Source organism: Mobula hypostoma, chromosome 24, assembly GCF_963921235.1.
Source record: "Mobula hypostoma chromosome 24, sMobHyp1.1, whole genome shotgun sequence".
Lineage (NCBI taxonomy): Eukaryota > Metazoa > Chordata > Chondrichthyes > Myliobatiformes > Myliobatidae > Mobula > Mobula hypostoma.
Genome location: NC_086120.1, coordinates 41,956,825 through 41,975,030, shown reverse-complemented (window position 1 = coordinate 41,975,030; position 18,206 = coordinate 41,956,825). Strand labels below are relative to the sequence as shown.

The 18,206-nt window shown below is 39.1% G+C and overlaps 1 protein-coding gene across 3 annotated transcripts in view; it reads right to left on the bottom strand.

The window, feature by feature from the left end:
- The window catches only part of LOC134337415 (protein strawberry notch homolog 2-like), a 186,344-nt gene that overhangs the window by 147,359 nt on the left and 20,779 nt on the right, over positions 1-18,206 (bottom strand). For all 3 annotated transcript variants that reach the window (XM_063032390.1, XM_063032393.1, XM_063032391.1), the window contains exon 2: positions 17,849-18,067. In XM_063032390.1, coding sequence (XP_062888460.1) covers positions 17,849-17,959 — 111 coding nt within the window. In that variant the 5' untranslated portion in view covers positions 17,960-18,067. The remainder of the gene's footprint in view (positions 1-17,848; positions 18,068-18,206) is intronic.

Sequence of the window (18,206 nt, the reverse complement as noted above, 5' to 3'; positions counted from 1 at the left end):
TGGGCATGTTTTTTTTAAAAACTAAAATAATCACATATTAGTCATTAACCCGACTTTGATCTAAAGTACATACAACTGATGTAAAAATTTCCTATTTGTAGGGAATACTCCAAGGGCTTGGATAGTCATTCAATGTTGTGAATCAGTAAATTACTTTTAATATGCTGAATTTTGTTTTACATCCACAAATCCAACATTCAGCTTTCTTCTGGAATGACATGCATTTTACTATGTTCATGTCCTCACCCTGTACATACACTGGAAACTAGCAGCAACTCTTGAATCACTTAAACAGAAGCACCACTGCAGGAGACCAGGTTCATAAAAAGTGTCTACAATGCAAACACTGGCTGGGTAAGGAATAACTAATGTTTGCAAGCAACAAATTCATTCACATTTCTGAAATTTAATCCTTTTAAGAAAATGAATAATAATATAATTTTCTGTTTTTAGGTACTAAAATTTTAGAAATAGCAAGAGTAATTGCACATTCGCTATTCACATCCGATAGGCCATTAACTAGAATTACAGTTTCTCACTTCACTCCCATCCCACTGTTACACCTAAAAATAAATTTGTTATGAATTTACAATAGAGCCCCACTGCCTTCCTAGGGTGCAAAGTGCCAAAAATAACAGGAGAAATTTATTTTCATTCCCAACGTGTGATAAACCTCTCGTTTAAAGTCAGTGATTCCTTCCATATTCCACAGAACCCCACTTAAATTTTTTTATACATTTTATTGAAAGGATGACAACTCTTGACTACAATCATGTGATCTATGCCCCAATTTCAATGCATTAATAGAAATAAAAATTGTCAATACAAAATAAAATGCTGGAAATATCCAGATCAGATAGAATCTTTGGTGAAGTTAGCATTACAAATCAGTAACCTAAAAGGATTGTAATCAAAAATAGTCCACAGTTACTGCCTGCTCTACTGAACATTTTCATCTTATTCTTCTCATTCCATCAGTTCATGCCCTTATTTATATTGTATCAAGCTTAAGTTGCCTTTTACATCGGTATCTATCAATAATTATTATTTTCCCTGACACTTAGACCACTCATTTTTTGTTTACCAAGTGTCAGCAGTAGGTTTTTGATAATGATGTTAAGGAGATATGGCAATTAAATAAATGCTAATTATAAATGTGAATATGTCCTATTTTTGAACTTAATTGAAGAGTTTCACTGTCTACCTAAACACAAGTGTTGTGTTCATATTTAACTCTACTTGACTAGCAACATTCAACTGCCTACATGCAAGACTAATATATAAAGACTTTGCAGATTTAAGCAGGACTAAAGCCTGATTTATACTTCTGCATCAATGTGACGCCATAAGTACTGCATCGCCACAAACCCTACGCAGAACCGACACGGATCCCTACGCCAGAGCCTGACGCACACCTCTCCTAAAATGCAACTACGCATCGTGGCAACGCAGAACGCAACAGCTGTGATTGGTCCGCTTGGTAGCATCACATTTCATCCTAGGCTCCAATAGCTTCCCATTGGCCGACTGAAAGGCAGGGAAGGAACTCTGGCTGCAATGCTTTCCATAAAGCTTTAAAGACCTCCGAAATTATGGAGGACACATTTTGCTTTTACGAAAAAAGATGCTCGCTTCTTGTTTACCCCCGAGAAAGACTACCATGACACCTTGCGCGGGCAGGTGTGTGCGCATGCGCGACGTGCCCGAATTGCAGAGCGAAGCAGACACACCAATGCACAAGTATAAATGCTCACAATGCGCGTCGGTCATTTGCGTAGGTTACGGCGTCAAGTTGACACAGAAGTATAAATCAGGCTTAGGGTTGGAATTTAACCACAACACTGGATAATGTCATAACAGGGTATGACTAGATCAAGCTTTGACCCATTAAAAGCACATTTACAAGCCAATGGAAATTCTTAAAAGAGAGAAAAACAACAAAGACCTGTTGCAGGTCAACTTTAAAACATTACAAGGTCTGAAGTAAAATCTTCACGAGCAAGATGACAGTTAAATGAGACGAGCTTGAATGGAGCATCTTGGTCAACATGGACCAGTTGAAGGGCCTGCCTCCATATTATATGACTCTATAAGGCATCATATAAGGTGGCACTATTCAGTGATGCTGATATTGCCATATATAATTTAAAATCAAAGTTATTTATTTTTTTTGAGATACAGTGCAGAATAGGCACTTCCAGACCTTCGAGCCACGCTACTCAGCAATCTCGATTTAATCCTAGCCTATAATCACGGAACAATTTACAAGGACAAATTAATCTACCAACTGATACATCTTTGGACTGTGGGAAGAAACTAGAGCACCCGTAGGAAACCCATGCAGTCACGGGCAGAACATACAAATTCCTTACAGGCAGTGGTGGGAATTGAACCTGGGTCACTGGTCCTGTAAAGCGTTTTGCTAACTACACTACTGTAGGCAATTATATTTTCCTTTAAAATTCAGACAGAGGATATATTGTGTCAAAACTAAATTACATTAAATTTGAAGTGTCAAGTCCTGATTACACAATGCTTAAGAAACTAAAATACTGACAAACACAATAAATGGATGATGAGTGTCAATTTGTTTAATAAGTCAACTTCTCTATTTCAGTATTACAAAGTGGCAAGATTGTTTGCTCATTTTCCATGCAAAAATCAAATACTGAAGCCAACACTAATTTCAAAAGCAGAAATTTATGTTTTTACATTTAGATTGCCGAAAGACAAGGATCATTAAAGAGGTAAAAGTGATACAAACAAGTTGTGCTTCTTTTTAATTACAGTAAGTCCCCAGGTTAAGAATGTCCGACTTCCGGACAACTCGTACATACGAACGGACTGCCATAAAGTCTATTGTATTAAAAACGAGTTAAATACAATGGTTCGTAATAATTGCTTCAGCAGTTTGTCGGCTCCAGGAAGGAGAACACCATCTGCCATTTTAAGTTGGATTACGTTAGCACTGTGTTGAGTGTGTAACTTTGTATTTGGCTTAAATTATTTCTCTTATTTACCCTTGTAACTATGCCTCCAAAGTGCAAATCCGATGCAAGTGCTGGTGATGCATCAAAGAAAAGGAAAGCGATCACGATAGAAAATAAAGTGGAAATAATAAAGCAATCGGAAAGAGGTGAAACGCGAGTCATTGGAAAAGCATTAGGCTACAGTCAGTCAACAATCGGAACAATTTTAAAAGATAAAGTGAGAATAATGGAGCATGCGAAAGGCCCTGCCCCGATGAAAGCTACAATTATTACTAAGCAATGCAGTGGTTTAATTATTGAAATGGAAAGGATATTGATAATTTGGTTAGACGATCAAAATCAGCGTAGTATGCCTATTAGCCTTACTTTAGTGCAAAAGGCTTGAAGCCTTTTCAATGATTTAAAAGCTGCATGTGCAGCAAGTGAAGATGATTGTGATAAAGTATTTGTTGCGAGTAGGGGTTGGATCATTTGTTTCAAAGTGAGGGCAAATTTACATAATATTAAAGTGCAAGGTGAAGCAGCGAGTGCCGATGTAAGTGCTGAGAGTGATTTTCCTGAAATGCTGAAAAAAATTATTGAGGGAGGTTATTTGCCAGACCAAGTATTTAATGTAGATGAGACTGGCTTATTTTGGAAGAAAATGCCTGAGAGGACCTACATTTCTGAAGAGGAAAAAAGTGCACCTACAGACATACAGATTCCCTCTCTCTTCAGTACAGTACCATATGTAGTTACTTTTATTATAACTGTAATATTATGTGACCCGGCTGGGGGCATAGTGGCATCAGTGTCGGACTTCGGGACAAAAGGTCCCGAGTTCGAATCCAGCTGACTCTCCTGCACGCTTTCCATGCAAGCTGGTGATGTCTTTGGAAACTCACCCAGCAGAAGGCAATGGCAAACCACTGCTGTAACTTGCCTCATATGCGGTTCCCCACTACGTCAGAGAGGCGTGGAGGGAAATCGTCCGCTAACCAGAGAAACTCTGGATGAGACGTAACTTTCCTTTTATTATTATGTACTGTATTATTATGTTTAAGATGTTTTAGTGTATTTGAAAGCATTTTAAGTGTTTCATATGCATAGAAAGGTAAAATATATACTATATGCCAAGACAAACATTTGACTAACTGATGCTAAATAAGAACCGTGTGTACCTGTTCCAACTTGCCTACAAATTCGACTTAAAGACAGACTTAGGAACAGATCTCGTTCGTAACCCGGGGACTGCCTGTATAATTTTGAGCCTCCACTCAGTTGTTACAAAAATTCAGGGAATATTTGTGAAAATAAAAATTAATATAGCTGCAGTGGAAGCGCCCTTTGCATTTTTCCCTACCTCTATACAGATTTGCAATTTTTCAGCAAAAATGCCAAAGATTGTTCCAAACCTTGGCTGATAGCCAAGAGAAAATAGTCCTGCACCCATAACTCTTTCTGGTAGCAAGCTTTTGACTTTCACAAGGGTATGCTGGAAGGTTCCAAGTAAAAGGAAAAGCACCTGTATGTGGGTCATTAGGTTCATTTTTGCACAACTCTTCATGCCTCACTGTAGAACAATATGGCACTCCCTTTTTAGCAAAGAATGCTGCATCACGCAAGAGAGTGTAGAGAAGAAAAATATTCAATTAACGAACATTCAAGTTAATGGTATAACTCTACATTCAATTTTAAAACTTACTTTAACCTTAAGACAACAATGCTAAAACATGCTTTTGGAACAATCAACTTTCCTTCTCTTCCACTTGCTGATTCTTTTCAATGGACTGGCCCCTTTAAACCTCTGCCTCTAAAATAGCAATAAAATTCAGGTTGTGATATCCATTGTTTATCGTGAAATCTACAGTTTGTAAAAATAATCTATTTTTAAAAATCAAGCAAAAGAATACCTTGACTTATTTTTCAGCAAAAATAACTTTGTTCTCAACACTCAACTCACTTTTGAAAGCAATGTCACAGAGTCATACTTGTAACTTTACCAAATGGAGTAAAAAACATCTTTTAAAAAAACGAGAAACAGAACAATATCTACTGTTCTCCTGTTCATGTTTCTCCCAGTTGTTGATTCTATTATTTCATTTTGGGCACCACAGTGCACAGCAGTTAGCTCAACACTATTATAGTGCAGACGGTCAGAGTTCAGAGTTCAGAGTTCAATTCCAGTGCCGCCCATAAGTTTGCAAAGTTCTGCGCGTGACGATTGGATTTCCTACGGGTGCTTCAGTTTCCTCCCACAGTTCAAAAGACGTATTGGTTGGTAGGTTAATTCGTCACTGTAAATTGTCCTGTGATTAGGGTAGGGTTGATGGGCAACATGGCTCATTGGGCCATAAGGGCCTGCTATGCACTGTATCTCTAAATAAAAAAATTATTATAAAACAAACCATTTTTTTAAATTGCAACTTAGACAATTCTGCATTAGTTTTGAACCATAGATCAGTCCTTTCGCTAGATGGGATCAAATCATAGATCAGTCCTTTCTCTAGATGGGATCAACAGCTGATAACAAAGAACTCAACTATATTAAAACCAAATATTGGATACCTTAAGGGAAAATCTGGTGTTAGAAGCACTCATGTCATGCTGACATGTCATTTCCAGTATCTTTAATAGCTTCATAAATGTTACATCACCCACTTTCCTTAGGTAGGTTTGGTTTAGGCAGGATCAGCACTGTGAAACCTACCTAACGATTGGTTATAATCATATACCTCTTCCAAGCCTCTTGTATCCTTTTTAAATATCATTTTTCCCATCTGTGGATGTCCTCATTTCATAGACAGCTTTGTTAGAAAATCTTGTTAACATTTTGTTTGTCATTTCAGGAATGATAGTACAGCAAACCTTTGTGTTTCTTGAACATATGTAAGCAAAAAAAGTCATTTTCTTTTTTTCTTGCATTTTCAAGTGCTCCTGCTTCACAACTGATCTAAACACCCCATATTTTGTAAGCCTTCAATATGCCACACAACCATTGGATATCCTAATTTATTATTCCTTTCCTAGGTTTTCCTTCTGTGCCATGTATCCACTTTACCTGCCATCTTAAATGTGAATGCCAAATCTGTTGAAATGGTGAACAGTTAGACAATTCAGAATATGAGTGGGCCCTGTATTGCTCAAACTGACTGTAAAATCTCTGCACTCTAATTTAGTTAGTACTACCAACGGAGTTGTCAGCTCTAGAATTCTGTCTCAATCTTTTAGCTTCCCCGTTTTTCTCTTTGCTAGGATAGCCAAACTCCTTTTTGACCAAGGTTTAGTGAATTTTCCCCTTATTAATCACAGTCAAACTTTATTTGTACTTAAGACGACTTAGGATATTTAAAAAATGCTCTTATAAATGCAAGTATGGTCATGAAGACAATCACAGGAAACTATCATATTTGAGGATTATTCCTAAAATATTACATAATCATGAACTCCCCCCCCCCCCCACCCCAGTTTCCTTTGCAGCCCAAGTCTAGGGAATACACACTCTGGTCCCGCTAAATCCATGCGATTGAGATGGCTCTCCCACCCCAATCCCCGGTTTGTGTAAACGCTGTGTAATTTGTTACAAATCCGTTCCAAGAAATGACAGACAGCACACTGCATACAATTAACGGAATTATATTTATGAATCGTAACTTAACTAAAGGGTTAGTAAAGAAAAGAAAGAAACAAACAAAAAGGGCCCATTATAATTAAACAGTCAAATGTGAACAAGTTGGAGCTCAACACTTCCCCAAAAGTAATATTCTCCGATCCTGAGTAGACCCCAGCACCTTGCTCCATGGAATCATGGTCTCCCACCAGGTCGAATCCTATGACCGACCGGTTCTCTCCAGTGTCCTCCCTCTTCCTTTCCCGCTGAACAAAGGACCCCAGCTCACAACGGTGCAGGTATACAACTCAAAAACCTGCTCCCCTGATTGGATGGCTCACATTCTACAGCACCCGTTATCTCTAACCATAACCTAAACACTGCTTCTACAGAAAGACCATTACGCTAGCAGTGAAGCCAGGGTATCACAATCAATCAGTATAATAGTCTAGAGTCCCAGCTGGTTAGTTTTGTTTGATACAGAGAAACTTGAGAAGGGATCTCAGTGAGGTATACAAGGAACATAGTTCAAAGTACGAATACATTATACAACCTTGAGGTTCATCTTCTTACAGGCAGCCACAAAACAAAAAAACCCAAAAGAACCCAAAAATAAAAAAAACTCAAAAACCTAATGTGCAGGGAGAAAAAAAACTGTACAAATAATAAAAGTATGCATTCAGAATGGAAGTGAGTTCACAGACATGAAGCTGGAGCAGGCCACAGCCTCGGGAACAGTTCAGAGTAAATCTGAGTAAACGTTGCAGAGCAGTGAGCAGGCCCGATGCCCTGCCTTTTCAATATGGTCTGGCATTTAAATCATCCAGAGAAATTTCTCTTTCCTTAGTGGATCTATAACCACACAGTGTTTGTTTAAAGTACAGGAAAGGACATTTAGAGGGGATTTACTTTTCTACCCAAAGGATGCTTGAAATCTGAAACACTGCCTAAGGAGTGGCATGATCACCTGAAAAGCTACATGCCGAATGTTTTGTTTCACAGGTCTCCAAGGAATTAGGCATGACATCATGGTTCATAATGCTGTAAAATCACACAAAACCAAGTAAATCCAGCTGCCACTTGAAGACATTTATTTCTTACTGGGTGTGGGACATGTGGCAGGGGTAGTATACCCAAATCTCAATGCCAGTTCACTTTATAGTGAAACTTTTCCCTGCTTTATTTTTTAAAATTTGTTTTCCCAGAATCTAATGGCGTGTTTTATTTACTATTGAGTGTGTAAGTTGCAGCCTAAATTCTTGTGTCATTATTTGTGAAACTAGTAGTTACCCATACTTGACTTTGCCGCCAAGATACAGAAAGTGTTTAACGGTTGATAGTGAAAATTGAAGGAAGATTATATTAATCAAAAATTAACAGGTTTACCAGGAAAGCATTTCAATTCCAAGTTATGCTCTGTTATAACAAGGTCACTGGTGAATCAAGACATTGGTCTCCATACACTGAATGAGGACAAGGGTAGCATGCTATGTAATTCACCTCAAAGTTGCCGAATGGATGTGCTCTGAGAAGCACACATTCTTCTCAGACTGTGTCCATCCAGCACCTTAAGAGATGAATGAGGTATGAAATGTTTATATCCCTGACCTACAATCCAAAACTCAATAGTAAACATGCAGTTCTGATTTTGTATAATTGTTTGGCAAGACTATTCAGCACAAATAACACAGGATCTTGGCCAGAATGAAAAGGTTGTGGGGTCAGGGTTAATACATCAGGTAGCAGATATGTAATGGACCAAACTATGTCGAGACCAGTCCACTGTTCGGACTTACTGCCTACAGTTTCTCAGCAACCTAACTTTACCTGGGCCAGATACAGTATTTTCCTTGATTTATGAACATTGTGTTATTAACTCTTCTGGGCCTTTAGATTTTCATTTATTTCCATAGATGCACTCTGCACCCATTGCCCATTATACTTAAAATATCCATACAGCAGTTCACCCAGCCTTTAATAATGTATTACTTAATCAAATGTTCTCTTTCATACAGAGGACTTATGAATAGAGGACAAATCCAGTTGAGGTCTCAATGTTCAGGCTCTTAACCAAAAGGCTCCAGCCCTAGAGCATTCTAATAGTCTTTGACAAGAGGCAAAGCTGGGAATGTAACTTTGTCTTTCAAAATGTGAATCCTTTTTAAAGGAGAGCCTCTGAAATCCTGACACTAAAAAAGTACTAAATAAGTCAGCTCCCATGGTCCACTCTCTCTTCTTCAAACTTTTCCATCTATCACCTCCCAGTTTCTCACTTCAGCCTTCTCCCCCACCCACTTGCTTTCCCTTCACCTGCCTTTACATATTACCTTCCAGCTTATGCTCTTTCCCTCCACATCATTTTATACTGGCTTCTTCCACCTTCCTTTCCAGTCCCGATGAAGAGCCTGGGCCCAAAACATCAACTCTTTACCCTTCTTTAAGAGATGCTGCCTGACCTGCTGAGTTCCTCCAGAATCTTGTGTATGCTACTCTGAGCAAGTGTCTTTTAAAAAGAAAGTTACTTAAAACAATTAGACTAAAGCGACAGATGTAATGTCATGTATCAGTAAGTTTCAGATGTAGAGGGGTACTGTTCATCACTCATCCTCATTTGTGAATAATGAATGTTGAGAATTCCTTTGGACCTTCCTGCTGCAGAAGCATGATTCAGCCCTATGTTCTGTTGACCAAACATAGAGACCTTTCCTTTAAGGATTCATATCATAGTTTGCCTCTATTTTTGCAGATAATAATCAATTATACAAGCAGTGTTTCCTATCCCTAGTCCTACAGGGCGCAGTAAAACTGCATCTGACACTCTCAGGACTTTGCTGATATCAGATTACTACATTCACCAAACAAAGGGTTACTATATTTTCTACCAGACTCTGATATCACTGTATTTTTTTTTATATAAACACAGTGGTATAATAAACCTCCCAAGTTTAAGCGGAGTTGGAAACTAAGCCCCAGTGAGTTTTTAGAACAGTGGGAAATAAAACCCTGCAAGTTTCAGCTTTAATCTGAAACTCAGAAGCACTCCAGACTTGATCCTGAATTTTGAACCTCAGCTCTGGCTGCAAACCTGATTATATCCATGAGCCTTCCCCCCACCTCCAACCCCAAACATACAGCAGTCCCCACACCTCCAGTTGACCACATGAGTATGCAGATACAGAGCCTTGGATAATAGTATTCTTGTTATTCTGATAAGCGAATCAGATGCTGAACAATCAGAAACTGTACATCGCAGATTCAATGTTCAATGTCTAATTATTAATTAAATCAAGTGAATCAGTTTATTTGCCTAATTTACTTACAGATATTATCTCCAGCTTTCTGTGCAAGTTAAAATTAGTACTCTGCAAGTTACTAATGACATAAAAAGTAAGACACACAGACACTCAAAGGCCTCTTTATTAGGTATACCTTGGAACCCAATGTAGTTTTTTTCTGCTGCCCATCCACTTCAAGGTGCATTGTGCTGAGCATTCGGAGATGATCCTCTGCACACCACTGTTACGTGTAGTTATTTGAGTTAATGTCAGCTTGAACCAGTCTGGCCATTCTCCTCTGAACTCTCCCATTAACAAGGAGCTTTTGCTCATAGAACTGCAGTTCACTAGATTTTTTTTGTCTTTTTGTACCATTCTCTGTAAACACTAGAGACTGTTGAGCGTGAAAATCTCAGGAGATCAGCAGTTTCTGAGATACTCAAACCACTCCGTCTGACACCAACAATCATTCCAGTCAGTCACATAGATCACATTTCTTCCCCATTCTGATGTTTGGTCAGAACATGCAAGCTTTTGTGCATTAAGTTACTGCCACATGATTGGCTGACTAGATATTTGTATTAACAATAGGTGTAGTGGTGTACCTAATAATGTGGCCACTGAGTGCAGAGTTAGCAAATTAGGAAAGACTCCTTCACCCTTCACAGTGATACAACAGTATGAACTTTCCCATAAAAAGCAGACAATACCACTCTCCATTAATAAAAAAACTAAACATACACAACACTGTGCCACAAATGCAGAGCAGGTGCAGTCCATGAATAAGCAATGACTGCAAGACAGCTGGGCAAATCCACTTAACTATATTAACAATTGCCTCTCCCTATGTAGAGAAATATTATATGTCTTTACTTAGCTCATTGTCAATACAGAGCACTTCATAAATTTGGCTTCTGACTTCTAACAATATTCTCCCCTGCCCTTTTCCATCAGATCACATTGGGCACAAATCTAGACAGGGTAAAAACACACATCAAGACTCAATGTGTTGTCTGACAAAAGCAGACATCTGGGGGTGTACTGAGTGATATAATCAAATGATGTGGACAGGTTTGTAGCTGGTAGCTTTGGCTCTCAATACTTGTCACAGGGCACAGATCTAAGTGGTTAATATGGCAGACTCTGCAATTTCAGCAGCCCTTAACCTACATTTATCAAACAAGCAGACATTAGTTTTCACAAATGATATGGTAACAATAATGTACAAATATAGCTCCAAGATGAAAGCTAACTTTTTTTTTAAAGTCATGCATTTTAAAAGGGAATGCAAAGGAAGGAATTAATGTTACAGTTTTAAGGAGGTTCAAATGTTGAGATCTTATGTTTTGAGTAAAAGTGTTGAGAAGTGTGCTCAATGCAAGCTTTATGTTTTTTTTAAATAGAGGCATAAAAGTACAAAAGCAACTTTTAAGATGAACCTCAAAAAGATACTGTTTTGGTTTCAAAAGGGCTACTGTGTCCATTTCTGGGCACAATTTTTTTTATAAAGGGGAGTTGAAACAAAACATTTACTTGGAACATGAGACTTGTAACAAGAATGGAGAATCTGGGCAACATACACAAAATGCTGGAGGAACTCAGCAGGCCAGGCAGCATCTATGGAAAAGGGTACGGTTGACGTTTCAGACTGAGACCCTTCTCTTGTTTGTGAATGGGGAATCTGGGATTGTTTCCTGAAACACATAAGGAGATTGGGGAAATATTTGGTGGAGGCCCTAAAAATTATACAGGAGATTGGGGAAAAATTTGGTGGAGGCCCTAAAAATTATACAGAATTTATAAGGAAGCTGCTTCCAAAGAGTCAATTACCAGAAGAGGATAGAGATTAAAAGTAGCTGGTAAAAGAACCAAAAGAGAGGGAGCGAATCTTATTAATCGCAACAGAGAACCACCTAGAAAGGCAGATGGAGGCTGATTAACTTACAAAAGGAAACTGAATACATGAAAAGAAGGACCTTGGATGACTATGGAAAAAGTAACTGAATGTTTTCAAAAGCTAGAGATAAACTGTTAACCTTCTGCAATATAAAATACATATTGCATAGAACAGTACAGGCTCTTCAACCCATGATGCTGTGTTGATCTTTTAATCTACTAAAATCAATCTTGCCCTTCTGTCCCATATAACCCTCCGTATTTTTATCATCCATGTGCCCATCTAAAAGTCTCTTAAAAGAACCTAATGTATCTGCCTCTACCACCATCCCTGACAGCACGTTCCACTAACTTCTGACATTTCCCTTCCATACTTTCCTCCAATCACTTTAAAATCATGCCTCCTCATATTAGCCATTTCTGCCCTGGTAAAAAAAAAATTATCTGGCTATCCATTCAATCTATGCCACTTATCTTGTACATCTCTATTCAGTCACCTCTCATTCTCCTTCGCTCCAAAGAGAAAATCCCTAGCTTGCTCAACCTATCTTAAGACATGCTCTTCACATGGGGCTAAAAATGTGCAACATCTAAAAATCAGTTGCACGGCTGACAATGAGTAACCAGGCAGAATGTTACATTAATGATTACTGATTTCAATCAGTACTGTTTACTCCATTCACTATTAGGACACCACAGGAGAAATAATGCACAGTGAGAACCATTTAAGATCACCGAAGAGGTCAAATAAAACTGCAAGTGCTATTCTACAGCAAAGTTGACCTGGAATTTGAAAGAGTATTTTGTGGGAGAAAGCAAGCTCCTCCTTTGCCTGAAGCTGTGCTTGTGGCCTTTTTGGAAGTACAACTAGTTTTGTACCTGCAGTTTGTCCTCAACCTATCATAACAGGAGGAAACAATGGAGGTCATGCCCAGGTGTGAAACCACAATGACCTAAATGCAGCATCTCAAAGCATTCTCTGACTTTATTTTAACAGCCAAAGTTAGCAAATGTATCATGTAGCCAGTTCCTCATCATCAGATCTACCTTCAAAAGTGAGTCACCATATCCCAAGTACTCAAACCTTTAGATATCAGGATATTTATTTGTTCCACCACATCAATGGAAAAATTGCTGCTAGCCTCGTATCCATATTTCACAGCTCTCCATTACAAATGGCACATCACCCAAATATAGAACATACAACATTACAACACAGTATAAGCCCGTCGGCCCATGATGTTTTCCTGATATTTTAACCTACTCTAGGATAAATCTCTTTCCTCCTACATAACGTTCCATTTTTCTATCATCCACATGCCTAAGTCTTTTAAATGTCCTATTATATCTGCTTTACCACCACACATGGCATGGCATTCCAAATACCTACCACTGTGTGCAAAGAATTTTCCTCCGACATTCCCCACTAGTACAAAAAATGTCATTTCTTACTTAACCTAGACCAAATTGTAGAGAGCCAATTGAAAGGCGCATGGAAACAATTCTTCCACGGATTACTTTAATTGTGTCCATGGGCATGGCTGAAAATATTGGTTGTTGCACAACTAAATTGTCCTTCTCCTCTACCATATTCTCTGCCATCTAAACACTTCAGTCCCCTCCTAAAGGTCATCATTAAAGCTCTCCCTTTTCAGATAGCCAAGGACTGAGCTCATGGCACAAGCGCAAGAGAGTGAAGTTGAAATATTGACATTGATTTGCCAAACTTATAACGGACAATGCAAGCAATTTAGAGATTAGCAAAGCTTGAATCTTTCTTCTGAGTAAATTCCAGGGAATTGTAATGGTCTAATTTTCACTCCAGATCTGTGGGCGACAAATGGCTAAGGTGGTCATGGGTTGCATGGGAGATGAATTGTAGGACAGATAGTCCAATAGCTTGGTCTCTATCACTTACACTGAACTTCTGCAAGCTCCCCACGAGACTTCTAGTTCTCTATGCTGTCTGGTTTTGGGTCACTGGTTTCCATGAGTTGGCTAAGATGATAGATATTTCCATCTCAAAGGAACCCATTCAACGATGTTCTCAGCCTACCTGGCAAACTCTTGCTAAATGGAAGCTTGAAATACCTCACAACAAACGTGAAATAAAAATTTAATGCCCCGCAATCAGGATGAGAAGGATAATTCATGATAGCAGCTCCTTGCTGGTAAGCTCATACACAAGATTATCTGATAGAGGATTTGACAGGGCAATCTAAAACCACAATGAAATGCTTGCTACATTGCCAGAAAGCCGTGTGTTATGTCAAACAGCATAGAAGTCTGACAAATACATTACACATGGCTTTGTACAGTGCCAGGAGCTCAACTTTTGCAATATGGAACCATTCGATGACCATTAGGCCACTGATGGCTCAACATGAAGGGCAAAAATCTCATGCTTTCATTGCAGTGTTTGAAATGGAGTTGAGTGAGTTTACTTTCGATATTATAAAAATGGCTTGCCCACAATGTCCACATCACACACTGGCATACTTTGATTTAGAATTTTATTTTGGAAACATTTGTAGCGACCTATAATCTTACACTGTGGCCACCTTGGTTTGCTCTAGTGATTAGCAACAAGTGAATGGCTAGGTGTGACACTATGTGCATATTAAAAACTGGGATCATATTAATGAGTATTAGACAAAGATGAAAGGTTAACAAATGAAGGGTTTCGGCCTGAAATGTTGAGTGTACTTTTTACCATAGATGCTGCCTGGCCTGCTGAATTCCTCCAGCATTTTGTGTGCGTTGCTTGGATTTCCAGCATCTGCAGATTTTCTGCTGTTTGTGAATTATTAATTTTGTTTCCTTCTCCATAGACATTGTTTTGACCTTGAGTATTTCCAACATTTTCCATGTTCCAATTATCAGATGAGCTGCTCAGTCTTGCCTGAAAGCTCACCACTAGGCTGCCTCCATCAATTCTTACCTCCCACTCCCAACCGTAACTGTCAAGACCTCACAATGGACTAGTAGAAATCACAACACTCATGTACAGAAGAGCATCTTCAAAGTGATAATGGAAGCAGATTCAATGTTTCAGCACCTAGCTCATTTCTAACAGCAGCACGAATTCAGTTTTAAGCATCATATCCATACATATGGGTTGTGCAACTGAGGTGTAAACTGAGGTGCATACTTTCAGTGGGCATTAGGTGTATGGAAGTTGTGACAAAACGGGTTAAGATAATGTTCAGGCAAGAAAGTCTTGAAGAGCATAGGTTCCATTGCATAGCAAGGGACGGGAGCCATGTGCAAAGACAAGGACCAAGAATCAAAGATTCAAAGTACATTTATTATCAAAATATGTATGTAGTAATACAACCCTGAGATTTGTCTTCCCGCAGACAGCCACAAAACAAAGAAACACCATGGAACCCGTTCAAAGAAAATTTCAACCAACTAAGGGGCATTTACTTTACTAACTTCAAAGTATCATCAGTTGTTAGCTTGTAGTTTCTATTGACTTTTAATACCTGTATTGCAATGCCGAATGATCTTGCAAGTAAATTTGAACATTGACATGGTTATCAATTGGTCAATAACTGTAACTACGAGTCCATCGTGTACAAAAATGGCATTTCTCTGTCAAGACTTCAGAACAGTGTGGGTGACAGGGGCCATGCTGTTCTCCATGTGCACAAGTAAATAAAGTGTGATTGAGGAACGAGCTTCCAGAATCCAAATTAATTCGCGATGACAGGGTCATGCACACTAACACCTTCACCAATATATATCAAATACGTTTTAAGCAGAAAATATGAAGACCACGCAAACTATTTCACAAGCAGTTGCACACAACCTGGGGATTTGGGGTGCAAGACATGTTAGACACAGCTAATAGACAGTTGTTTGAGAGATGGTATATCCCTACTGATTACATGTTTAGTCCACACAGATTCAGGATCTCAACAAGTGAATTTTCCTTCTCCAGTTTGAGCACAGATTCCCAGGAATGATGACTTTAAATTTTCTTCCAAGGAAGCTTTGAAACATCCTCAAATGTTTTACTCTATCCACCTGATAATCTTGTCACAACATTGCTCAGAACACAGGATCTGGGGTCAGACGATGTGGCCTACAAATTGGAGCCCAAGTATAATTAGGCTCCCATTTTGGGAGTGGTGGCCTCAGAAGGTGGTGATGCTTATTCACTTATTCTACCACTGGTGATATTGATCTGCACAAGCAGTTGAGGAAAGTCCAACAGAAAACCTATGACATGGGAGAACAAAGGGTGGGTGGGTGGGTGAGTGAGCGTAACAGGTCCTGCAACACTGATAATACAACCTATGCCAATTCCTTAATGCTATCTTGGAACCTCGTCAGTGATTGTAAATTGTTCTCTCCCTCCAATGTTTCCTTTGACAACTGTTTAGTTAAAGGACAATTGCCTCTGTTCCAAAAGGGCGCCACCAAGAGGAAAAATATCAAGGAAACAAAGGCAATTGATGCCCACAGGAAGGAACTTCTCAACTGTGACTTGCTCCTTGACACTCGCAAGTATGTTTCATTCCATAGAAAACTACCTGGTTCAATCTTGCCACCAATAAGGAGTCAAAGGCCAAGTGCGAAACAATAAGGCCTCAGAAGCAAATGGAATTCCTGCTAACATTCCAAAATTTGACAGATTTCTGTCACTAATTTATCACCATCTCTCTGCCTGGGAAGAACAAGACACTGTGGGAAATCTCATTGCCATAATCATGAACTACTTAAACAAAGGAGACAAATCTAATTTCACCAAAAAAAAACAAAAGCAGGTGTTTATTTATAGAGGTGAGACCCAGTCCTGCCTGTTGCAAGGATGACCACCACCAGTTCCACCACAACTATTTTCCCCAGTAGCCAAAGCACTGCTCCCCAAATCAAAGTGGTCATTCCACAAAGCTGCCAATTGGACATGATATTCACTACACAACAACTTATAGGAAATGCAGAAAGCAGCATCAAGCATCATCCATGGCCATTTCAGTCCTCACAAATACTTTGACTCTTATCAAGAGACCAGATAACCATATAACAATTACAGCACAGAAACAGGCCATCTTGGCCTTTCTAGTCCATGCCGAACTCCTACTCTCACCTAGTCCCACCAACCCGCACTCAGCCCCTAACCCTCCATTCCTTTTCTGTCCATATATCTATCCAATTTAACTTTAAACAACAACATCGAACCTGCCTCAACCACTTCTGCTGGAAGCTCGTTCTACACAGCTACCACTCTGAGTAAAGTAGTTTTCCCTCATGTTACCTCTAAACTTTTGTCCTTTAACTCTCAACTCATGTCCTCTTGTTTGAATCTTCCCCACTCTCAATGGAAGAAGCCTATCCACGTCAACTCTATCAATCCCCTTCATAATTTTAAACACCTCTATCAAGTCCCCCCTCAACCTTCTACGCTCCAAAGAATAAAGACCTAACTTGTTCAACCTTTGTCTAACTTAGGAGATGAAACCCAGGCAACGTTTTAGTAAACCTCCTCTGTACTCTCTCAATTTTATTGACATCTTTCCTATAATTCGGTGACCAGAACTGTACACAATACTCCAAATTTGGACTTACCAGTGCTTTATACAATTTCAACATTACATCCCAACTCCTATACTCAATGCTCTGATTAATAAAGGCCAGCATACCAAAAGCTTTCTTCACCACCCTATCCACACGAGATTCCACCTTCAGGGAACTATGCACCATTATTCCTAGATCCCTCTGTTCTACAGCATTCCTCAATGCCCTACCATTTACCATGTATGTCCTATTTTGATTAGCCCTACCAAAATGTAGCACCTCACATTTTTCAGCATTTTTCATGCATGCTCAAGTTTAGCTCCCCAGCAAACTAACGTCAATCTTGCCACTACTTTATGATGACACACACAAATTGCCATAAAAATCCAAGTATCACATTTGTATTTTTTCTCTGCCATTTTTTGGTAAAACTGAAGATATAGGTTTTGTCTTACGAACGTTTGTAAATAAGTTCAATTTAATAACTATTAGAAAGCAGCCCGATGCCAACAGAATAAATTCGGTTTTCTACCTCCAATACCTCCCCAAAAGATGTATTGAAGGGCACTTACCTCTGAAGGGCAGAACTGGGCTGGGATATTTTGCAGACCATACATTGCAGTGTCAGTTTGATGGTTCTGCTGGTAATTCGGCCCGTCCATGACACAAAGCACTTCAAGCATTAGGCACTATCCAGCTGCATGTTGTACAGTTCTAAATGTGTGTAGTACCAGAGACAAGGAACGAAGGCCACACAGATTTTATCTGCAACAGTCTTGGCACACCATTTCCTGGAAAAGGAGATATAAAAAAAAAGACAAGATTTTTTGAGAGCTAAAGTTTTGGTAACAATTTAGTTTCCGCTTGCAAAGTTCTTCTTTAGACAAAGGGTTGGAAACCACTTTGGACTGCTTTCACACAACTCTTCAG